This window comes from Temnothorax longispinosus, chromosome 8 (genome assembly GCF_030848805.1).
Source record: "Temnothorax longispinosus isolate EJ_2023e chromosome 8, Tlon_JGU_v1, whole genome shotgun sequence".
NCBI lineage: Eukaryota > Metazoa > Arthropoda > Insecta > Hymenoptera > Formicidae > Temnothorax > Temnothorax longispinosus.
Window position 1 is genome coordinate 2,485,044 of NC_092365.1, and position 23,801 is coordinate 2,508,844.

The 23,801-nt window shown below is 40.8% G+C and overlaps 5 protein-coding genes across 6 annotated transcripts in view; 4 read left to right on the forward strand and 1 right to left on the reverse strand.

Moving 5' to 3' along the window:
* Window positions 1–5,353, reverse strand: part of Cep97 (centrosomal protein 97kDa) — a 66,414-nt gene extending 61,061 nt beyond the window's left edge. The window contains exons 1-2 of the mRNA XM_071787126.1: window positions 5,185–5,353; window positions 3,420–3,538 (exon numbers count right to left, since the gene is read on the reverse strand). The gene's annotated coding sequence lies outside the window, so the exon portion shown is untranslated. The remainder of the gene's footprint in view (window positions 1–3,419; window positions 3,539–5,184) is intronic.
* Window positions 5,354–5,561: 208 nt separating this feature from the next.
* On the forward strand, window positions 5,562–8,395 carry LOC139818429 (fidgetin-like protein 1). Of its 2 annotated transcripts, XM_071787129.1 has the most exons (3): window positions 5,562–5,927; window positions 6,022–6,460; window positions 6,653–8,395. In XM_071787129.1, exons 1-3 carry the CDS (start codon window positions 5,743–5,745, stop codon window positions 7,802–7,804), a joined length of 1,776 nt encoding a protein of 591 aa, XP_071643230.1. In that variant the 5' UTR covers window positions 5,562–5,742; the 3' UTR covers window positions 7,805–8,395. The 2 variants fall into 2 exon arrangements, with proteins under 2 accessions (XP_071643230.1, XP_071643228.1); XM_071787127.1 differs by having other exon boundaries at window positions 6,022–8,395.
* Window positions 8,396–8,814: 419 nt separating this feature from the next.
* Rae1 (ribonucleic acid export 1) lies at window positions 8,815–11,268 on the forward strand. Its single transcript, XM_071786255.1, has 7 exons — window positions 8,815–9,029; window positions 9,131–9,427; window positions 9,539–9,712; window positions 9,998–10,069; window positions 10,140–10,421; window positions 10,509–10,703; window positions 10,795–11,268. Exons 2-7 carry the CDS (start codon window positions 9,170–9,172, stop codon window positions 10,879–10,881), a joined length of 1,068 nt encoding a protein of 355 aa, XP_071642356.1. The 5' UTR covers window positions 8,815–9,029; window positions 9,131–9,169; the 3' UTR covers window positions 10,882–11,268.
* A 559-nt stretch (window positions 11,269–11,827) lies between these two features.
* On the forward strand, window positions 11,828–18,343 carry Oseg6 (intraflagellar transport protein Oseg6). Its single transcript, XM_071786263.1, has 20 exons — window positions 11,828–12,007; window positions 12,229–12,608; window positions 12,707–12,917; window positions 13,011–13,123; window positions 13,203–13,620; window positions 13,682–13,912; window positions 13,995–14,120; window positions 14,203–14,500; window positions 14,575–14,773; window positions 14,861–14,958; window positions 15,029–15,311; window positions 15,505–15,730; window positions 15,807–16,059; window positions 16,155–16,465; window positions 16,550–16,699; window positions 16,766–16,862; window positions 16,930–17,136; window positions 17,226–17,512; window positions 17,590–17,666; window positions 17,739–18,343. The coding sequence occupies exons 1-20, from the start codon at window positions 11,993–11,995 to the stop codon at window positions 17,863–17,865; spliced, it is 4,107 nt and encodes a 1,368-aa protein (XP_071642364.1). The 5' UTR covers window positions 11,828–11,992; the 3' UTR covers window positions 17,866–18,343.
* Window positions 18,344–19,766: 1,423 nt separating this feature from the next.
* Window positions 19,767–23,700, forward strand: Msbp (membrane steroid binding protein). Its single transcript, XM_071786275.1, has 3 exons — window positions 19,767–20,558; window positions 21,314–21,463; window positions 22,059–23,700. Exons 1-3 carry the CDS (start codon window positions 20,219–20,221, stop codon window positions 22,223–22,225), a joined length of 657 nt encoding a protein of 218 aa, XP_071642376.1. The 5' UTR covers window positions 19,767–20,218; the 3' UTR covers window positions 22,226–23,700.
* The last annotated feature ends 101 nt before the right edge of the window (window positions 23,701–23,801 follow it).

The window sequence follows — 23,801 nt, forward strand, 5'->3', positions numbered from 1 at the left end:
GTTCTCGTCATTAATCGGATTAAACCGGTCGGCGTGTAGCATCTGTCACAAAAGATTTAATTGCGCGATCATTACTTCCCGCGGGAATCGGGACTTCGGCGTCGTCGGAGTGCCGCGGCAACTAACTTCGTTGCTCATTAATTTACCAAGTTCTAAATAACTCCCAAGTCGCCAATCGCCGACTGTCGGAAAGGTCGGCGTGTCATCGATACGACTGAGTGTCTTCCGTAATTAAGATCTCCTCGGCGTTTAGTGGTTCCGTTAACGCTTGTTCTCGCTTGAGCGGGTCGAAAGCGGGAAACATACCGGGCTAAGTAAATCTGAGTGCAGAGAGAAATACAAAATATCCTACAAGAGTGTCGCAATCTTGAACTTAATGAGTCTTTGAATAGAAAAAAGGGTTCTTTTTTTTCTTATCTCAGATCCACCTACTGATGAGAAGCTTAATAAAGATTAAAATTGAGGATGCTAGAAGTCTACAACGTGCACGAAAAATTAAATTGCACGCAGATGAGAGAAGTAAAAAAAAATGAAAAAAATTTTGTCGTTCAAAGTTTTATCCGCATCTTAAGCTTACATAAGCTTTATATTCAATTTGTAGATAATATCTTTTTCGTATTATTATTTCATATTGATATTTTCAACATAATTATATAAGATATTAATTTACAATAAAAATAAGTTACCAAATTCTAAAAATACTCTTTCTATTTTCTTATAATACATTAATCAAAGAATTAAAATTATAACCCATTCCTCTCTGCAAGATCCTATACTAATTCATTTCAATATTTCCGAATCAACAGGTCGTACGATAGAAAAGTTCACAACAGTATATAATAACACTCACAATAACAGAATAAATTTATCGTTCGATAAATTTGATACAGTTCACAGAACATTACTTCTGTTGCAAAAAATGACTAAAAAACTAAGCGACATAAGCGATATAAAATTGAGAAGCAGATAGAAATTTTTCAACAAATAAAGTTAAATATTTTTTAAGATATATATTATTAGAATAAAATTACTAAACAGAAAAAGATGTTGAAAAGAAACTCTTTTTTTTTCATTTGTAATTTTAAACTGTTGCCATAAATTATTAAACTTGCAGATACCTAAAAATTATTTTGCAGGATTTCTTGATAGATTTCTCTACTTTAAATGTCACCAGTTTCATTGCACATTCATTCCTACTGACATTACTGAAGTTAGAAGCTCATAAATTCTCTTGGAGCGGTGGTCGACAGCGGCGTTACAGTTTATCCACTACATCAACAGAGCATTATAGATTGGCATGTAGAGGCTCGGGGATAAAATTAATCAACGGAAATTAAGCCAATTTTGGAACGGGAGTTTCCAGACTAGTAAACCGAACCGAAACACCATTATTGACGTTTGATCGCCACTAATCACAGAAATCACCGACGCTAAGCATATTTTGCACACTAAGTACACGTAGCGTGTCTAGCAATCGTTAAAAGCCCATTCACGGAAGTCGAGTAAGCTGCATTAGATCAACTGTCTGAGATCAAGGTTTCCTCCGAAGAAATAGCACGATTTACGTCACAGTTTCCTCTTTTAGCTTTTAGCTCCTATACCAATTTCGCTAATACCTTCGATCGTACTTGATCCTTCGATCTGACTTGAGAAAGTGTTTGCCAACAACCCTTCGATATCTTTTGTATCACTCTCTATATATATATCTCTCTATTTTTATTATAAATACAAATTAATAATTTACCCCTTTAACAATAATTAAAATATTATATTCTGAATTAAAAAAATTAATTATTCTTATACCTCTCTCTAAAAGAAACTCTTTCTCTTCATTCTAGATTTTCTTTTATAAAAAAACCTAGCTTTCCTTTTTGTTATAATAAATTATTTATTTTTCTTAAAATAAAAAAGTCTATTTTCTAGTAATAATTTATTTAGTTTTGTAAGAGTTGATATAGACATTGAAAGTTCTGAAAAAAGTAGGTAAATTATTTTTTTTACATCTTTCTAATCTTTTTAATTGTTTTAAGAGAATTAAGTAATATATTTTTTTAATGCAAATCAATATCTATGTATTATTCGTAAGAAAACTTCAATAAGGAAATGATAAACTGTCGTCTTCAATATGTTTGAAAATTTTCTATCCTGTTCGCTTCGCAAATTCAATACTTTAGAAGCACGCTTGACGTCTGCAATGTAGAAGAGATGTCATTCTTTCTCTCGTAAGCTTGTTACAGAAGTTATTGTCGGGAGAACACTATTGACGCTTGATACGTCAAGTCTTAACTGTCTTATCGTGTTTGCGAACTCGAATGCACGCTCTGCGAAATTCTCACGAGTTTTATGGACAGCTTTTGTTACGATTTAAATTCAAACTTTATTGTAACTGACTCAACCATGAAGAATCTTCGCGTAATCACTAGATATTTCCTTTTCCCGAGAGCTTGTAAACTTCTCCCTCTCGTTTCGGCGTTATGTAAACCGGCCTTGTTTATTCGCTTCACATCTCGATAATAAATCACTGTCCGTGCAAAATTCATGAATTTTTAAACGCAAATTTATACTTATAACGAGCAAAACGTATCACTGCAAAAACACGGTAAATAAATATATGATAAATTAATGTCGTATATTATTTATATATCCATCTCCCTATATTTCTCAAACGGAAATAAATGCATTGAAATGGATTGACTGAGAAATATCAATGGTTTTCACAATGATTAATTACATAAGATGTTATTCGTGTCATTATCTTCTTGAATGAGTCTCTCTGAAGATGAAAGGCAGAATAATTTATTTATGTAAAAGATACTGTATAATTATTATAAAAAGCGCGAATAATAATTCTCTCTCTTTCTTTCTCAAGAATTGTGTTATAATAATTCAGAACTTTTAACGTCCTCGTTAAATTGTCTGCTAAATAATAATATCTTTATAATAATAGACAAGATATGTTTTTGCAAACATCACTGAGCTTCGATCAAGAGAGTAGAATATGTTATATCTTTACACAGCGCGACAAGCACGTATCGCAAGGAACGCGCTTAATCTTAATGCCCGAAACTCATTTTGCTCGTCGCAATTGCATCGCTGGCACTTTAATTTAGGCGACACATTATATATTACGTTTTCGCAGGGTGTTTTAAAGCTGCGGATTGAAATTTCGCAAGCGTCTTCCTCAGCCGGTTCAAAGAAAATGTTGCCTTAGCAAAACATTTAAGTAGCAGTCCTCGCAATTAAATAAAGCTTCTGGCAAAAACTGATTTCAGATTAACGGCAATATATACGGGATAAACGTGGAATTGGAAACGCCCTATATGTACGTGTCCGATAGTCTTATGGTCCTCGAACACAAATGCGGTCACGACGGCGATCGAATGTAACCCCAATGGAACAATGTAACCCCTTATACTCACCACGTAGCAGTTTCCGCGGCGATCGTTCCTGTCATCATCGCGATCCATAACGAGATGGCAAACAGTCGTGGCTGGTCATGCAGGGAATTCAGTCCGAGAGTTCCGAGACCGTCCGGACGCTGAAAAAGATCGATGGATAAACAGGAATGCATCAGGGAGAAAATTCATTTATACATATATGTAGAAAAGCGATACATGCAATCTATACACTGAGAAAAAAATACTTGAAAATTTATTCGTGGAGTATTATAAGGTTTATTTCACAGAAGGTTTATTTCACAGAGAAGGTTTATTTCACAGATATTCCACATATTATATTCCACAAATAAATTTTTAAGTATTTTTTTCTCGGTGTAGGAAAAAAACCTTCGTTTTACTTTCTCCTTTATTTTGTGAGTTTATAAACTCAGAAAAATGTTTTCTTATTAAATCTACCTAATATACTTCTTTGAATTAAGGAAACTAAATACAAAGAAATCTATTTTCTTGCAAATAATAATTTTTTCTTTCAGTGTGATTATCTCGTAGTTTTATTATTTTTAACGCCATCAAAAGTAACTTTACGTTCTCTCACTTTTTTGCATTAACATTATTTAATTACGTGTTAATGAAACAATACTCCTCGTTTTCGTTCGCGTTACTACCCGATTGCCTCATTATTTGACATTTCGCTGTCGTATGTAAGTAGAATCCATTACGAGGTGCGAATCGGGTTTACCGTAGTTATTACGGCTTTGCCGGGGGGGGGGGGGCATAAACGGACGTGTTACAAAGTTTATATAGCTAATAATTAAATGTTTCGAAACTGGTGCGCGCCGCGGGTGCTATTCCGATTCAGACTGCGTGCATTGCTCGCACTGTGAATTATAGACGTTGTTATGAAGAGATAACTATATGAGCTGAATAGCATTATATATATCTATTATTGTTACGATTAGATGCGCAAATGATGTGAGTTTCCATAGAGTTATAAAAGTTTGGAAATGTAAAAAATTAACGAAATGCAATCGAAAGCGAAGGGATGATAATTACATAATATAATTTTTTTTAAATATAATTGTACTCCTTTATATAAAAAAAAGTAAAATCTTTCTTTTGCTGGATATTTTAATTTTTTAAATGTGTTTTAGTTTTTAAATAAACCCTTATATTGCATAATAATAATGAATAAATTTACTGAAAGTATGAATCCTATGAAAATAAAAAAAATTAATCAAATTAACCTAATTGAATTGTAAAATTAAAAATAAATAAACAGACAAGAGCATAAAGTTATCATTAAAATACTCATTGCAGTTATTTCATAAATAAATTCTTATCTTCTTAGCGTTTTCAATTATTTAGACTGTAGATGATTTAAATATTCCAATTGCTCTCTCTATTGTTTTCTATATAAAATTATAAAACATTGGATGCGATCCACTAGACGACTAGACGCTTCAAACGCTTCAGAGCATTATTTTGTCCTTGTTCAATATTTGATAGACAACAAGGATGAAATGTTTCCGCAAGCAGAGCGTTTGGAGCGCCAAGTGGATCGCACCCATTATATCGCGAAAAATAATATATAATGTCTAATAATATTTATAATTAACAATATAATTAATAATATAAGTAACAATTTTGCGATAAATGATACATCAAGAATTTTGATAAGCTGAAGTATATTTCTCACTATTTCCCACCATTTTTATTTGGTGCCGCGCGTCGCGCGTGTAGAAATCTTAATTCAGTGATAAATTATCAAACGATAATACGATAATACCTCGTTGGCAAATTCCAACGTTCCCGTCAAGTCGCCTCGCATGGATTATCTTGACTATTAAACAAACTTAATTCTATCTACGGATCGGATGGAACTAGGATGATACTTTAATTTTGCAGAAAGGGTTGCGTATATTCGTCGAAGCCTCCGACTCCGAGCTCCGGTCTCCGTCGTCTCCGACGACTCGGAGGCTCGGAGGTTCGATCTGAAGTTAGGTGAGGTTACGCGACTAACGCGACACGACGTACTACCACAACCTGACGTCGAAAATCGACCAGAAACGGGCCTCCGCGATCAGCCAATCAACAGCGGGCGTGAAACACGTGATCCAAAACGCATTCTGATTCCGGAGTGAGTGTGCGCTCAATGTACGCAATATTTCGCGCCGCAACAGGTGTAAGGTAGAAGTTGTTGTTTTATCACGTGTCAGAGATAATTTGAGATAATTCAATCTTAGCGCCAAACGATTTGTTAAGACGCGATGACGCTTCAATTGCGATAACGCTCGAAAGATATTCTGTGCTCCTGGTACTTTATTATATCATACCTTGACGTATCATGGATAAGGATGTAAATCCTGCCGGTGCGAAGACACGTGTTGCACAAAATTCGAAGGAGGAGAAGAATAATGTTTTGGCCGCCTATCATACCCTGAAATTTTCAAAGGAAGATAAGGATTGCTTCGATGTCGCGGACATCGAACGCAGGTCTCTCGCTGTGAAGTACATGACGACAAAGTTGTTGTAAGTAAAGTGCATACGTGCACGTCATAGTTTTTCTGTCATGTTAAATTTGTCACGCACATTTTCTATTTACTTGTGAATGTCTATTGCGCAGCGATTCGGAAGGTACGGCGGCGGAGCTGCTCCGAAAGGGTCTTGAAGACTATCATACTCTGGTGAGAGACAAGACTGGAGTAAACAATTACTGGAAACAGATTAAATCTCAACTGTCGGACGTAAAAAACGATCCGTTGAAGTGGAAGTCGAAGTTGGACGATGAGAAGTTGGACGCCACGCTGAAATTTATAAAACCTTTGGCTTGTCAGAAGCTCAACACTCTACCTTGCAAAGGAAGATCTTACAGCGATAGGGATATAGAGAAAATAATAAACAGTTCGAAGAAGGATATATCAGAGAGAAGTAGAAAAATCTCTCCGCAGTTGCAGGCAACTTCTAGCCAAAGTTTGAGTCAAGAATTCTCATTGAAGCCTAACAGTGAACAGAAAATATCTACTTACTTCAAGAATATTCCTAGAAATAGTATTAATAAGCATGTAAGTCACGCCAAACAGAATACACCCAAAGTACAATCAAACAGCCAATCTTCTTATCCGAATTTGGATAAATTTGTGCAAAAAATGCCTCCTAAATTAAACAATAGTGATACGAATGGTAAAAACTCGCGCAGCAGACTCGTACCGATAGATCCGCATGCACCGAAATTAAAGCCAGCTACTCCTCCACAGTCCAGCAACGAAGACGCCAAAACGCAAAGAGTCACTCTCGATTCCTTCAGAAGCGCCAGGGACGAACTCCACATCCAGGAGATGAAGAAGAATAAATCGGCACCGAAGAAGACTCTGGGCGGTCGAGGAGCGGCCAATGCTCCGTTCATCTGCCCGTTCAAACGCGACAAAGAAGAGCAAAGTAACAGTGCGCCGCAAGGCACAGCGAGCGGGGAGGAAGTGGAGGATGAGAGGCTGAAGAACATCGATCCGAACATGATCGAGCTGATAAAGAACGAGATTATGGATTCGGGTAAAACGATAACGTGGGACGACATCGCGGGGCTCGAGTACATCAAGAAGATCGTCAAGGAGGTGGTGGTGTTTCCCATGTTGAGGCCGGACATCTTCACGGGTCTCCGCCGTCCGCCCAAAGGGATCTTGCTCTTCGGCCCGCCCGGCACGGGAAAGACCCTCATCGGCAAGTGCATAGCCTCGCAAAGCAAGTCCACGTTCTTTTCGATTTCAGCGAGCTCACTGACCTCCAAATGGATCGGCGACGGGGAGAAGATGGTCCGCGCGTTGTTCGCGGTGGCCAAGGTTCATCAGCCGTCCGTCATCTTCATCGACGAAATCGATTCGCTGCTGACGCAGCGTTCGGAGACGGAACACGAGTCCTCCAGACGGCTGAAGACGGAGTTCCTGGTGCAGCTGGACGGCGCGGCGACGTCCGAGGACGATCGCATTCTGATCGTCGGCGCGACCAATCGGCCTCAGGAGTTGGACGAGGCGGCGAGGAGACGTCTCGTCAAGAGATTGTACGTACCACTGCCGGAGCTCGAGGCGCGTAAGCAGATAATAAACAATTTATTGAGATCGGTGCATCACGATCTCGCTGAGGAGGAAATCGCGAGGATCGCGGAGAAATCAGCGGGATATTCCGGCGCCGACATGACGAATCTCTGCAAGGAAGCGAGCATGGAACCGATCCGGAGTATTCCCTTCAGTCAGCTCGAGGATATAAGAATGGAGGAAGTGAGGCACATAACGAATCGCGATTTCGAGCAAGCGCTGATCAACGTGCGACCCAGCGTTTCTCAGTCGGATCTGAACATTTACATCGAGTGGGATCGTACTTACGGATCTGGGACCGCTCCAAGCTATAAGACTTAATATAAAATACAATTAACTTAATTTTTGTTGTGTACAAATTATTGAAAAGAAATTCTCTCGTATCTTATTTTTGTAACGCCAAGTTTTCTAACAAATACGCGGTTGTGTGAGATAGGAAAAGCTTTTTAATGAGAGTTAATTCATTCTTAACTCTATCATGATTATAATTGTAATAATAAATATATAATATAATCGTATTTATGGATCTGATACTGCTCAAAGCTATAAGACCTAATGTAACATGCAAATGACTTAATTTTTTTGTTGTGTACAAATCATTGAGATTCTCTCTTGTGTTATTTTTGTAACGCCAAGTTTTCTAACAAATACACGGTTGTGTGAGTTAGGAAAAGCTTTTTAATGAGAGTTAATTCATTCTTAACTCTTATATCGTGATTATAATTGTAATAATAAATATATAATATAATCGTATTTATGGATCTGATACTGCTCAAAGCTATAAGATCTAATGTAACATGCAAATAACTTAATTTTTTTGTTGTGTACAAATCATTGAGATTCTCTCTTGTGTTATTTTTGTAACGCCAAGTTTTCTAAGAAATACACGGTTTTGTGTGAAATAAGAAAACCTTTTTAATAAAAGTTTTAATTCATTCTCAACTCTATCATATGATTATAACAATAAATATAGTAAATTAATATTGGCTATTAATTAAATGCTTGTTGAAACAAATTATCTGCCTTGCAGTCTACAATCGTAGCTTAAAATACTAATATTATCATGCAATTTAAAAAATGGAATATATATATATATATATATATATATATATATATATATATATTAATGTTATATTATATTATAATATTAAATTAATACTAAATATTTCAAATAATGATTTTCAAATTGGTATGAAATAGAGAAATTCTAGAGACTCGTGGACTTCCCTATTTTATAGCCAATCGTTGATCATCATTAGAAAATGCTGGCTGCGCTCCGATATTTACTGTCATGCAGTTTCCTATCTCAGTACCATCTACTTTCCTTGTCGTATTGCGACGCGTGCGCGAAGCTGAGAACTATAGCGAGAGATGTCGACCTTTTATTTTGATTGAATTCATAAATCCGCGAGCTCCATCGTTAAAACGTTCACTCCGTACTGCTCCGTATTGCTTTCGTATTTCGTTCAGCATCTCGTTCAGAATTGATTCGGGCGTGGATGATGTAGAGATTCCCCGTTCTCGCCTGCGTGACGTAAACTGCCAGGTAAACAATATCGCATACTTACATCTCGCACGAGGGAGGAGACGGCAGACGGCACACGCGGGAAATTGATCTGTCCGTCACCGATATATTTCTACCTGCAGAGAAATCGAGAGAGACGAGCGAGATCCAGCCGATCAAGTATGTTCAATCAGAGCAACTCGTTGAGGACGGCAACGTCGAACACGTCGAATCCGATGCAAGACTTCGAGGTTGTCTCGCCGCCGGACGACTCGGTTTCCAGCCTGGCCTTCAGCCCGGCGTCCATACCGCAGAATTTCTTGGTGGCCGGCTCCTGGGACTGCAACGTTCGCTGTTGGGAGGTGGAGCAATCCGGCAAGACGGTACCGAAATCCATGCAGAGTATGGCAGCGCCGGTCTTGGATGTGTGCTGGAGTGACGTAAGTCCCTTTGTTAATATGATAATAATAATGTAATTATATATAACAAACACAACTGCGGATAAATAACAGCACGAAAGGATGTAATAATGACCACGTGATAATTGTTAGGATGGAACCAAAGTATTTATGGCGGGTTGCGACAAGACGGCAAAGTGCTGGGACCTAGCTACGAATCAGAGCGTACAAGTGGCGGCTCATGACGCGCCGATCAGAACATGTCACTGGATAAAGGCATCTACGTATTCTTGTCTGATGACTGGTTCCTGGGACAAGACACTAAGGGTTAATATTCAATTTGCAATCTTATTTTAAGAGTCAACGTTATATTTTATAATTCATCAAATTCTTTTGCCTACTAGTCTGTCAGTTTTCTTACTATATTTGTTATTATTAAAATATTTCTCTAATACGCCTGAAATTTGTTATCAAAGTGTGAAATTTTCAATTTTATAATTCATCAAATTCTTTTGCTTACTAGTCTGCCAGTTTTCTTACTATATTTGTTATTATTATTAAAATATTTCTCTAATACGCCTGAAATTTGTTATCAAAGTGTGAAATTTTCAGTTTTGGGATCTGCGCAGTCCTAAACCGGCGATGACTATCAACCTACCAGAAAGATGCTATTGCTCGGATGTTGTAAGTGCAAGCAAGTATATAATAAAATACATGACGCTGTGCGGTATCGTTGACATTAATGATATCACAGGACTACCCCATGGCGGTTGTGGGAACGGCCGGACGCGGTTTAATAGTCTATCAACTGGAGGGCAGTCCGCGCGAATATAAACCTGTCGAATTGAGCCTGAAGTATCAGTATCGTTGCGTGGCGATCTTCAGGGACAAGAAGAAAGTGCCGACCGGCTTTGCGATAGGAAGCACGGAAGGACGCGTTGCGATTCATCATCTGAATCTCAGCACAAAGGAGAACTTTACGTTTAAATGCCACAGGACTAACGGCACGCCCAATGGATACCAAGACATCTACGCGGTTCGTAGACTTGAAATAAAATTTAAAAAATGAAATACGTCCTTTATTTTCTTGGACAAACACGATAACTTATCGATTCGCGGACAGGTAAACGACATAGCATTCCATCCGGTGCATGGCACCGTGGCGACCGTAGGCGGCGATGGTACTTTTGGTTTTTGGGACAAGGACGCACGCACCAAGTTGAAATCCTCCGAAACGATGGAGCAACCCATCACACGTTGTTGTTTCAATCACAATGGGCAGATATTTGCGTACGCCGTTTCTTACGATTGGTCCAAGGTGCGGATTCCCACGACTTGCTGTCGTTCGATGAGTAAATTAATCGTCGAAATTGTCTGCACGTAACATAATCGATTTGCAAATGTTTCAGGGCCACGAGTACTATAATCCGGCGAAGAAAAATCAGATCTTCCTGAGACCGTGTTACGACGAACTGAAACCGAAGGCTACTCCCTAAGCTGATGACGAGCACGAACGAAGCGTCGTGAGCGAAACAACAGTATGAATCCAGATGCAATTACGAGGGTTCGCGTGCTTTCGGCCGATAAAATCATGCTATCGATACTTTATACTTAAAAAACTGTTGATATGCATGTAACATAAAATACAGTTAAAATATAACTATCGGCTTTTTGTATGTACAAATTAAGGCATAGGGTTGGTACTACGAAACGTGTTTTTGGTAATGTCATTTGTGTGATTAATATTTATCTTCCCATATGAATTCGCGATATTGATGGATGTGATATACTGATATAGCGGATTGCCACGATTACTCACAAAATAAGTTAATATTCAAAAATAAAAGAATCCTTTTTACAAAATATATTTTTTAACGAAATTACACATATGTACACGCCTTTTCTTTTACGTTCAACGTTCTCGATGTCATTTCCCTTCTACAATTGAATGATGCATTATGTCTAAAGAAATCAGCAGCAGGATACACTTAAGTAAAATCTTGAAAAATTAAGTTTTTAAAAAATGAAATTTCAGCTGACATGATTACTATTTAGCTGATTATTATTAATTAGATAATAATTATTTAGCTAAATTATTATTGCTTAGCTGTTATAATAATTATTATTTAACACATATATTATTATTTGGCTGACAATTATATTTTTGACGAGGCCTAGTTTGAATTATCCTTCATGCTTGTTTAAAAAAATTATTATCGAAATCATCAACAAAATTAAAAGCTGATAGAAGAGATAATTATACAGATCTCTGACAAATCTTTGACAAAAAAATGTTTTCTCAACTAGCCATCAATGATACTGTTATATTGTGTTTATTGTTATCACTACTTTATCTATCGAGTTATATTAGCTAGCAGTTTTCCTCGTCAACGTACAGATGCAAATCGCGAATGCAAATCGATCGCGCAAGCAAAGCAACACAAAGGTAAACAATATGGCCGACATAGGAGATATGTCGGTACGCGAAAGCGACATTGCTTAATAAATCAATATTTAAGCTATGCACATCGTAATGCCGTATAGATATATCACTTAAATGCGCGGACTGACCAATTTCCCCGTCAGAGACAAATTCTCCGCGTTACGATGTCGTCGGAGAAGGTAGGTTATGTTAGCGTCGACAGACCTACTCTATGCGAAATTGTTTAATAAAAATATCAACGTCAACGATACGAAGTGCGAGAAATACGTTCTACTTAATCAAATCTGTAATCTATTCGTCATTTTATCTACCGCTACGTAGATTTTACGCTTTTTCCTCTATTTCTGCGCGCAAAGGAAAATGTTCGTTTAATTTTTAATTTACAATTTTTTAACGACAGGTCCTTTATCGATTAGACCAACCCCACGGCAGCGGTAACGTCTACATTTCCTGGCGTCCTGGCAACAGCACGCATCTGGCCACAACGGGTTGCGACTCCACCGTTGCCATTTTCGACAGGCAAGGGGACATTCAGGAGCGAATACCAATTTCCGGATTGTGCACCGGCTTCGGCTGGGACTCGGACGGAGATCTGTTGGCCATAATATCGCAGAATTCGTCGACTTTAATTCTATGGGACGCCACGACTGGGAAAAAGTCCCAGATAGACGCGGGCGTGAGGGACGGGCTTACCTGCATGATGTGGGCGAAGAAGAGCTGTCTGCTGGCGATAGGAACGCAGAAGGGAAATCTGGTGCTTTACGATCATATAAATGCCAAGTACGATATCAGCCAAAGACGAGAAACAATGAGTCATGAATGTAATATAATGTAAAATGTCTTAAAGTTACTCTATTTAATTCTTCTGCGTTGCACAGGCGGATACCTATTCTGGGAAAACACAGAAAGCGCATTTTATCCGGCGCGTGGTCGGCAGACGGTCTTCTCGCATTGGCAAGCGAGGACAAGGTTTTAACCATCAGCACGAGCGAGGGCGATACCCGCCGAGAGATAACTCTTCAAGGCGATCCGTCTCACATACAATTTAGCGAGATGAAAATGGACCACAGACTAGGCGGTGAAAACACGGTATAATATTTCACTGACACTCGCTGTTAAAAAACATCCACAAAATATTCACGTAGAGCTGTTACTTTTACGTGTGCAAAAATATGTACTTAGGTATCTCTCATCGTTAGCAAAACGACATTGTTCCTGTACAACATTCTGGATCCGGACAATCCTATTGAATTGGCCTTTCAGAAACGTTACGGGTTAATTGTAACTTACAAGTGGTAATTGTCTACTAGTAATACGAAATAATTCTAACGCGCTGTACTGTGATGACGATGCGCGTGCATTTCTATCTTACAGGTATGGCGATGGTTACATACTGGTAGGATTTGAGGCTGGTTTCTTTATCGCGATATCGACGCACATAAAGGAAGTTGGTCAAGAATTATTTCAAATCAAGAACCACAGAGATTCTCTGACGGATATCGCGTTGAGCCAAGCGGTCGGAAAGGTGGCTACTTGCGGCGACAATACGCTGAAAGTGCACAGTCTGCAGAATCTCGAGGAAACCGAGACGTTGATCACGGTGACCAACGAGAATGGAATCAGCAGTATCGAGTGGTCGACGGACGGAACGATGCTGGCAGTCGTGACTTACGTCGGCAATATTTTAATTTATTTGATAGAGATTCCGAAATTGACCAGCGTCTGCGGCAACAAAATAGCGTTATTGACGAGCCTGATGGAAGTGACTGTACATCTTTATACGTTAGACAAGGTACCTTCCAACGACGCAAAGTGATAAAGCGGACCTTTTCACCAATGTTCATGTTTTTCAGGACAAACCGAGCCCGCAAGTAATCAACACTATAATAGAACCGGCGATATTAGCCGTGGGTCCATCACACTTAGCAGTAGGATTAAACAATAGAGCGCTCTTCTGGGATTTATCGATAAGCCATTATGACAAAATACATTTCGAGAGGGATTATTTGGCCACGATAGATAGCATCCGCTTGAATGAGACATATGTATCGGCGCTATTTGACGGGAAACTGCAGTTGCATTCGGTAAGTATGAGTTTCTAGTTTAATTACGAACCAATAGTGAGAATCGCGCAAGACGTGCTTGCTAATTCTACTTCATGTGCAGATTAAATCCGATCAGACTCTAATAAATAACGGAAAGGATACAAAGATGTTCCCGGATTCGAATTTTTCCCACAGTAGAATAACGTGTCACGCTCTTTGCTCGGATTTCCTGGTTTATGGTAATGACGTAAGTCAGCATCATCCTGAGATAATGTTAAACAATGTTATAAATTATAAAACTTGAAAATGCGTCTATTTAAAATTTTTAGATGGGTCATATTATATATTTTTGCTTGGAGACATTTCACCAGTGTACCGAATTTATGCATAACAATGGAATAAAAGAATTACATTTGGACGCAAATGGAATACAATTGTGCTTCGTTGACAATAAGTCTGACGTCTATGTATTTGATCCGATAAACGAGGCGGCCATTGCCGTGCCTGATTGTCCTGATAACATTGACGGCATTCTCTGGGATCAGAACATATTTGAACGTGCTATATTTGCCGTGTACAACAAAAGCGTTATTGTAACATACATTTTTGTAAAATACTTCGTTGAAGGTAAGTGAGACCTGAATGACCGTCATGTGTTATCTCATCGCGAAATCTCACATATTCGATTGCATTGTAAACAGGTACCAAAGTAATAAAAATAAGTACGACCAAGTTGCCATCGGATTCAGTGCCTTTATTAATGTACTCTGGCGAAGTAACGCTGAGTACAATGGGTAGTAAATTAATACAATCAACATTAACATCCCACGAAGAAGTAGGGAATATCGTGGAATCGAAAAAAATTAATGAGATTTTTAATAATCAAATTTTGTGCAGACGGTAAGATTTATACAATCCAATTTGTAAATAAGGAACCGTGTACAAAATATTTTAAAAATAGAAAAACATTTTTGGATTATCTGTTAGGTTTCAGCAAGCATGGAACAGCTGCGAAAAATTAAACGAGAAAGATGCTTGGCTAAAACTGGGACAAAGCGCCATTGCAAATTTAAATGTCGAATTTGGTAAGGCACGTTTCATCAATTTTATATTACGACATTAAAATAAATATTACATGAAATTTATTGTACGCAGCTATTCGCGTGTATCGGCATATGGAAGATGCTGCAATGGTATGGACGTTACAAAATATGGAAAATATAGATGAATTGGCTTTGTTATGCGGACACGCGTGTATATTATTAGGTAATTATAACGAAGCCGAAAAGTATTTTCTGCAATCTTCCGAGCCCGTGCAGGCCTTGTATCTGAGGAGAGATTTAATGCAGTGGGAACAAGCATTAAGTTTGGCGCAAAAATTAAAACCCGACGAGATCCCTTTTATTGCCAGAGAGTATGCCCAACAATTGGAGTTCACGTAAGAGTTTTATATTAATCCTATTAATTATATAATCCAGTATAAACAAATCAGATTTCATATGGTGATAATATATAACGATTATAAATTATCCAACTACTTATCTTCAACAAAATATCTCATAAGAACATACACAACAACTTTCTTGTATACTGCAAATAATTATTATAAATGAATGTATCTCTTTGCACAGAGGAAACTACCCAAAAGCTCTAACAAATTACGAACGCGGTCTAGTTGATTACAACACGTCCGCTTTGGCTGTGCAAAATCCTCACCATCGAACTCAATGTTTAGCAGGAATAGCGAGAATGTCTATAAGATGCGGTGATAGCAGAAAAGGCGTCGGGATAGCCATGGATAACGAAAGTTCGAGGCTATTGCGAAAAGAATGCGCGGAGATTTTAGAATCAATGAAGGTATATATTCACTTCTACTAAATTTCGAAGGTTTAATTGTATGAAGTTAATTGCATAAATATTTGTGTATCTCTAGCAATTTAGCGAAGCCGCGCAGTTATACGAAAAGGCCGAATATTTCGACAAGGCTGCATCCGCATATATAAAATTGAAAAATTGGCACAAAGTGGGACAGCTCCTACCGCAAATATCGTCGGCGAAAATTAACATACAATATGCTAAAGCCAAAGAATCTGAGGGTAAATATGAAGAAGCTGCCAAAGCGTATGAAACCGCCAAGGATTACGATAACATAATCAGAATTAATCTGGATCATTTAAATAATCCCGGTAAATATATTTTGTATCTGCGTTTTGTTATCCCACAACAGGATATATTAGTAATATTTAAATAATATACTTGACTAAATTATTTTATTCCACAGCTCGCAGCGTTGAAGTTGTTCAACAAACCAAAAGCATAGAAGGTGCAAAGATGGTTGCGAAATATTTCCAAAAGATGAACGACTATAATTCGGCTATCAAATTTCTGATTTTATCAAATTGTCACGACGAAGCCTTTCAATTGGCCAGTCAACACGGCAAAATGGAATTGTACGGGGAAATCTTGGTGAACACGATCGATGATACCAATGTCCGGAAAGAAGATTTTAGAAGCCTCGCGTTGCATTTCGAGTCTCAGAAAAATAATCTCTTAGCTGGAAAGTACTATTTCCACGCTAAGGAATATCAGAAGGTGAATTTGCAATATCTTTGCAGAATCTCAAGTTTGATCATGCAAATAATAGCGGCGTTTTAACACGGGCTTCTTTTTTTTTAGGCTCTACGACATTTATTGAAAGCTGCGCAACTGGTTCCAGATGACGATAGAGCGATTACCTACGCCATAGATACTGTCGCATCTGCGAAGGATGATAAGTTAGCTAATCAATTGATAGATTTCTTATTAGGTGGTGATGGATTACCGAAGGTAAATATTACTAATATAAATAACGCTTAAGAAGAAAGATTCTAATATGTTCGTATTCCCTATTAGGACCCGAAATATCTGTTCCGATTGTACATGGCTAGGAAGCAATACAAAGAAGCGGCTAAAACGGCGATTATAATTGCAAACGAGGAGCAAGTTAATGGTATGTATTTATGCCCATACTAAAAATGTATAACGCTACAGTGATATGGGATCTTATTTAACTTCAGGAAACTACAGAAACGCTCACGACGTCCTGTTCGGCATGTACCAAGAATTGAAAAGAAATAAGATTACCATACCCTTGGAGATGCAAACCAATTTAAGACTCCTGCATTCCTACATCTTGGTGAGATTACACGTGAAGAGAAGCGATCATTTACGTGGTGCCCGGATGCTTATAAGAGTAGCCAACAACATATCGAAATTTCCATCACGTTAGTACGACGAAAGCCGTTCTCCGCGGCGATTAACGCGAATGAATTAATTCTCGGCTTACGGTACAATGGTACGTTTTACGTTTCAGACATCGTACCGATATTAACGTCGACCGTGATAGAATGCCATAGAGCGGGCTTGAAAAACGCGGCTTTCAATTTCGCCGCTATGCTGATGCGCCCCGAGTATCGGGGCCAGGTCGACGCGAAGTACAGCAAGAAGATCGAGGCGATCGTTAGGAAACCACCGAGAACGAAGGATATCGAGAACGAGGATGAGCCCCTTACCCCGTGCCCGTACTGCAAGAGCAGAGTTCCCGAGACTGAAGTAACCTGTGATAAGTGTAAAAACACCATACCTTTTTGCATTGCAACGGTAAGACCCGCTTAATTATCGCTTACCAACGAGAAGAGCGCGCCAACCAAGTTCTCTCGTTTCTATCGTGCTTACAGGGACGACATATCGTGGAGGATGATTTTACGGTGTGCCCCCAGTGTGATTTCCCAGCCATCAGAAGTGAATTTCTCAGGTAAATATCACAAGAAGAGCGCGAGTATTATTTAAAATTATCTGTTGCAATAAAGTTTTATTGTTGCGCTAGAATCGTGGAATCTGAAGAATCTTGTCCGATGTGCTCGGAGAGAGTTAATCCCGAGGCCGTGTCGTCCGTCACTGATATCCGTCCGTACCTCGACTATCAGGAGGCAAAGGCGATTATAAAGGCTTAAAAGATAACGAGAGTTTAAACGTGTAAAATCAACTTTTTACACATTTCAGTGTAGAGTAACATTCGTTTAATGTACGAGAGGAAACTATATCTTGGCTCACGCAAACTAGGCACTCGATAAGGATGTTTATCTCTAAACATCTGCATCTGTGCTGCACGATTCAGAGGTGCCTTATCATTATCGCGTTTGCCTCGGGCAGACGCGACGGAAAGTAGCGCGGTGCCTTCAATTTCAAACAATAGCGATAGTAAATAGACCGCTCCGATTGATTGAAGCGACAAAGCGTCAGTATTCTCGATACAACAGTGCCGTCCATTTTAAGTACAATTTATCCAAGTACAAGTAGATTATATTAATTATATATAGATATACAAATATAGATTATATGTATAAAAGACTCGGTGTCGTTTGCTACACCGAGCTGCGTTTTCATGTAGATTGCCATATATGTGAAATAAAAAATGACTGATACACGGTATACATCCAATAAGTCTATTTTCTGCAGCTGCATTGTTTTTCGCACTTGAAACGAGACACGTTGGAGGGAAAGGAGGAAGAAATTCAGCTGCAAAGAACAAATTGAACTCTCCTTATGCGCTCGCTGTATCTAAAGTGAAACAAATATATGTGTTTGAACATATGTTGGAAATTCAGCGAGAAGGGAAATGAGTGCGGCAATAAAGAAAAACCAAGTCTCTTGAATCGAAGGAGATTAATAATTATAGCGTCAATGATCTGCAAAAAAATTCTAGAAGCGGAGCCTTGGAACGGGGCGAAGTCGCGTCTCGCGTTACGTAAGGTGTGAGAAAGGAAAGGGTAAAGAGTAACGAGGATCCTATCGTAATCATAACAGCGTACGCTCGGTCCCGTGACCGTCATAATTGCGGCGGGGCGCTCGTACGCGATACGCGCATCTGAAACACGTGACTTTGCGTAGCATGACTTTGAAGAATCGACGCCCATGACTGTAGGTTTTTTTCCTTTCGCGAATCGCCGGGGAATCCGGGGCTGGACGTTTCGCGATATTGAGAGGCGATATTTTCCTATTCTGTTACGGAGATTCCGGTGAATCTTAAACGGGGAGGACGATAATCTCTTCCGGGCGTCGTGGCTCGTAATTTTTTCTTTTTCCTCTCGCGACATACTTATTAACTGTTTTTCGCACGACAGGCAGAGAGAGAAAGAGAGAGGAAGCGAAAACGGTACATTCTAACTTATTGCGGAAGAGCAAATGAGTACGACTGCGAATATATGTTTCGTATGTTGATATAACGGACGTCGAATGATCGACGAAATGTGAAATATTAATGTCAAAATAGAGGACGAGCAGGGCGGCAAAAATGTCGCGGCACCGACGACGACGCCCGAAAGGCTCTGGAGTAGCCCCGTCATTGAATTCCATGCCGCAAGCTACGTTATAGCTACGTTGTACATTGACACCGGTTACGCCGACGATCACGCGAGGATGCAAAGTCTCGATTTTTTTGCCTAAATACATCCTCATTAACGCAACGCAATCGTCGTCGCGACAGGAATTAATAGACTTCAATTTTGATGGAATGCGTAGTCTCGAGAGAAACAAGGGGGGCCGCGCATACTTTTTCGGAAAATGATTTCCGTGCCCCCTCCCCGCCCCCGCCAGTCTTCGGGACCGACGTACATACGGCCCTGCGACGCACCACCGCGGTGCGGCCACGTAGAACGTGGCTCAAATCTCCGTCTCTCCGGCTTCTGCGCCGCGCGTATGTACACACATACACGCGGGTGGCGGGAAAGGAAAGGAGGGGAGCACAGCAGGGTGGACTACGGGGCACGGGGCGGAGGGGACTACGTCGCTACGTTGCTCGTTTGCCTCGTTTACACGCGCACCGGTACGCGCGTCGTTGGTGCGATTAATCGTAGCGTAGCGCGCGTCGCGTTGAGTGTTGAGTGTTGAGTCGTCATCGGCGAGCGGCGCCTAGTCGGCGATATCAGTCCGCGGCTTCCGACGATCGGCTCCGTTTTTACCCGCCCTCTCCCGCGCGCGCGCGCGAGTTCTCGCTTCTCCGCCGCGGATCTCGGATCCAATCCAAATCCGACCAAAGTCGTACGACTCCGGCGGACTCGTACACGCGTCGTCAGACACGCGCCACGCATAACGGCGTCATATACGTGCGCGCCCGCCGCCCGCAGCGCACGCACAGACGCACATCGTGACGAGAATTCGGGAGCCGCGCACGCCGTTTCGGTTTCTCCTCTCTCCCGGCGCGTCCGTAACCTCTCGTCTTTCGGTCTTCCTCGGCGACAGCGAGACACCGGGCGACACTCCTCGCCCGCCGGGTAGACAGATAGGTCGGTTCGGGTTTTGGTCAAGATGGCCGAGAAGAGCGGCTCGCCGGCCGCGGCTCAGGAACAGCAACAGCAACCGCAGCAGTCGTCGCAGTTCCTGTCGAGCTTCATCGGCGAGATCGTCAAGAGCCCGGTGAACCTCGCCCTCGTGGGCGTGATCGCCATTCTGGTCTACAAGATCGTCAAGAGCCGCACGCGGCCCGAGGAACCCGTGCAGGAGGTGAAGAAGCTGCCGAAGCTGCGCCGCGACTTCGCGGTCGAGGATCTGAAAAAGTACGACGGCAAGGGCCCGGACGGCCGGATACTGGTCGGTGTCAACGGCAGCGTCTACGACGTCACCAGAGGCGCCAAGTTCTACGGCCCTGGTGAGTCCGGAGCGCCGGGGGACCGCCCGTCCCCCCCCCCCTCCCCCGCGCCAATCTCCCCCGCGCGCGCGTCGTCATCGGCGATCAATTCTCCCTCGTCCGCGCCGATCTCTCCGTCGCGGGTATTAGCGATCGAACCATTTTCCCCGGCTCGTGATGATTTGATCCTCCGTCTATTCCTCCGCCCCCCCCCTTTCCTCCTCCCCGTCGAGATTTTTTCATTCCGTCTCTCTCTCTCCCGACGGCCGCGCGTTTCATTAGTCGCCTTTTTTTATTAGCTTGCGGCCCCGCGGCAAGGAGTGCCCGCGATGATATCATGCTACCGCGGCGCGTAAAAATAAAATCGCGAAAGTCCCCGCCGATCTCGTCACGCGAGCAATTGTGCCCCGTCCAATTGCGCCGCGATATACCCGGCCCGACGATAGCGGTTTATCACGTTCCGTGACGTGCGTCGCGGGCGAAAAGGTCTGGCTAAATATGTAGAGAAACGGCCGGATATGTACAGGCCGCGGCGAGACTCGAGAATTCCAATCCGTATTGTCTTCGGAATCGGATAAGCCCGGCGGCCGAGAGTGGAGGTAGCGATAAAGTTGCGAATAGATAAGTGACGATTAGCGGCTCGAATTTTCTCTCTTGCTTTACAATCTTTGCATCGTCGATGATTTCTAGTAGGAATAAGGTAAAGGGCCGGATCACAGGAAGCGCCCAAATGTGTGTCCTTCGAAAATCTCATTATTGTTATACCTGTTGCACAGGTGGACCCTATGAAGCGTTCGGCGGCAAAGATGCCAGTAGGGCACTCGCGAGGTTCGCGGTGGACGCCGCGACGGACAAGTACGACGATCTGAGCGACCTGAACACCACGGAAATGAATTCCATCAAGGAGTGGGAAGAGCAATTCAAAGGTGAGCGCATTTCGAGCGGCCGATGATGGTGGCTGCCGACAGCGAGAAGGGAAAATTATCAAAGCGAGCTGCTTCGCGACGCCACGCTAATGTATCTACGTAATTTATATAAGAAATTGTTACAGAGGTCGATCTTATCTCGAGTTTGATACTCATTAGTGGAACGTTTTCTTTCAGACTCGATCTTATCTTGAGTTAATACACATTTGTAGTTTATTTTGAAGATCTTATCCGCATAGGGCATTATAGTAAAAAGATCTAGTGGCGTAAAGTCTTATTGATAAGGTACAGACGAGATGGATGTTTTTTTTTTTCCAATTTTACATAAACACAATGTTCTTCCTAATGATATTCTTCGCCTGTATGAAATGGCAAGTTCTATTTCTAACACTAAGCTAATACACAGAAGCTTTGAGTCTCATGAATAATGCAGGAGGGCATGGTTCAAGGCTTTTTTTTATCACACACATCCGTCTTAGCCTATGAATATGATATGGAAATATTGAGATAAATATTGAGACACGTGGCTGAATTATTTTAAAAAGCGATCGAAGATATATAAATACGTTTTGTCTTTTTTTTCCTCTTATTGCAGAGAGATACGATTACGTCGGAAAATTGTTGAAGCCTGGCGAAGCACCGACAAACTACTCCGACGAGGAAGAGGAGGGTAGCCAGCAGGAGACCGAGGCGAAATCGGAGAACGACACGGAGAAGAAAGCGGATCAAAGCGAGACCGCCGGAAAGTCAAAGAGCGAATGACCGCGTGATCGCATCCCGACGGCGGAACTGTTTCAGAAGCCCACTACGCACACGCTGTTGTTACAGAAATCCTTGAAATTGTCGCTCATGAATATATTTCTGGACGTTCGGCCGAATATTTTATTACTTCGTAACGATAATCGGATAAGGAGGCGAAAGGCCGGCTTTTAATCGCGTCGAGAAGCAACATAAAATACATTTCCGAGAAAAAATAATAAAAGCTGGTGGTTACGCGCGAAGACTTTGTTTGTATGTCCGACTCACGCCGATCGGCGTGCGGGCGCTTCGTGTCTTTTAATGTTTTTACATATGTACAAAAGATTTTCTACAGAAAACGCCAAGAGCCGAATCAGTGGCAGATAACAACCGTATATATTCCATTGTAGATTCTCGTTGAATTACTTGCATTTCCGACTGTACGACGCGCGCGGTGACGGTACGCGCGCTCGTATCCGTTACCCTGCACGAGTACACGGCGAGTACGGCATGCATTTTGAAGTTTAGTTTTAAGTCCGCCCTATGGAATGTAAAGTTCACTTCGCGTTCGTGCAATTTCGCGCGATTGAAAAGAATCGCGATACCGAATTTGCGGGAGAAGAGGGATCACGCGCGCAAAGATGTACACTTTGGAATAATACGCTTGCGAATAATCCGATTTGGCGCTCGTTAATTCTGACAAACCGCTAAACACAGAGTTGTGTTTATGTTACATCTTTAATACGCAATCGCATCGGACGTGTGATTATTATTAGATGAGAGAGAGAGAGAGAGAGAGACACCGATTCGAAGGTCGTTCGATCAGACAAATCGCATTTTTCGTGTAAAAGTTTTAATCGCTGAAATAGTATCGGAAACCGAGCGGAAACGTGTGCATCTTTAACGGTTTGTTTTACACGTACGAAAGTAATAAACATATGAGACTTCTGTGGTGCATTTTAGCATTGTAAAATTTCTTTACACAAGGACACAAAAAGGATGTTACATTCGCAAATATTCACGTACTTCCGCGTGGCGTTTTACCTCGACGCATCGATTTATTAATGCTGTTTAATGGCTTTATTCACCAATAAAAATGTGGTTTTGGTAAATAGTTATACCTGAGAATAAGTTTATAAATAAAGATTAATATTAGAGTTATGTTATATATACATACATATATATATATATTTCTACATACACGTAAATTGTTTGCATGCACTTCCTATATAATTGAAAACTCCGTCAGCGTAAGATAAATCCGTATTTTACGTCTTGGTGGCATTTAAAGGTGACAAGAAAAACCTATTTATTGTATACCACGCGTCGTGTCAGCTACTTGAAGAAAAATGGTGTATATAACTTTATCATGCTTAGATAGTACTGATTGTGGCAAATAAAGTTTTATTATTGTTTATATTAATCCAACGGCGAGTGTGCACGTTCAGTTTGATCGTCGTCATGTACACGAATAATATATGGATACTTTTATTCTCTAATTATTTTGGAAAGAACTTTTCCTCTCCATTCTCGCTCGAGCAACATCATTACTCTGCATTACACGAATTTATTGCTTGACAGATATCAAGTAGCTTATTTA

What these genes read in the sequence shown, in the direction of transcription:
- Msbp (XM_071786275.1), top strand. Translation starts at nt 20,219, where the DNA reads ATGGCCGAGAAGAGCGGCTCGCCGGCCGCGGCTCAGGAACAGCAACAG. An exon ending in CGCCAAGTTCTACGGCCCTG is followed by an intron (nt 20,559 to 21,313) that starts GTGAGTCCGGAG and finishes CCTGTTGCACAG; the next exon opens with GTGGACCCTATGAAGCGTTC. An exon ending in GTGGGAAGAGCAATTCAAAG is followed by an intron (nt 21,464 to 22,058) that starts GTGAGCGCATTT and finishes CTCTTATTGCAG; the next exon opens with AGAGATACGATTACGTCGGA.
- Oseg6 (XM_071786263.1), top strand. An exon ending in TACGATCATATAAATGCCAA is followed by an intron (nt 12,609 to 12,706) that starts GTACGATATCAG and finishes TGCGTTGCACAG; the next exon opens with GCGGATACCTATTCTGGGAA. An exon ending in GCCCAACAATTGGAGTTCAC is followed by an intron (nt 15,312 to 15,504) that starts GTAAGAGTTTTA and finishes CTCTTTGCACAG; the next exon opens with AGGAAACTACCCAAAAGCTC.
- Rae1 (XM_071786255.1), top strand. Translation starts at nt 9,170, where the DNA reads ATGTTCAATCAGAGCAACTCGTTGAGGACGGCAACGTCGAACACGTCG. An exon ending in CCTGGGACAAGACACTAAGG is followed by an intron (nt 9,713 to 9,997) that starts GTTAATATTCAA and finishes TGAAATTTTCAG; the next exon opens with TTTTGGGATCTGCGCAGTCC. An exon ending in TTTCTTACGATTGGTCCAAG is followed by an intron (nt 10,704 to 10,794) that starts GTGCGGATTCCC and finishes CAAATGTTTCAG; the next exon opens with GGCCACGAGTACTATAATCC.
- LOC139818429 (XM_071787127.1), top strand. Translation starts at nt 5,743, where the DNA reads ATGGATAAGGATGTAAATCCTGCCGGTGCGAAGACACGTGTTGCACAA. An exon ending in TACATGACGACAAAGTTGTT is followed by an intron (nt 5,928 to 6,021) that starts GTAAGTAAAGTG and finishes TCTATTGCGCAG; the next exon opens with CGATTCGGAAGGTACGGCGG.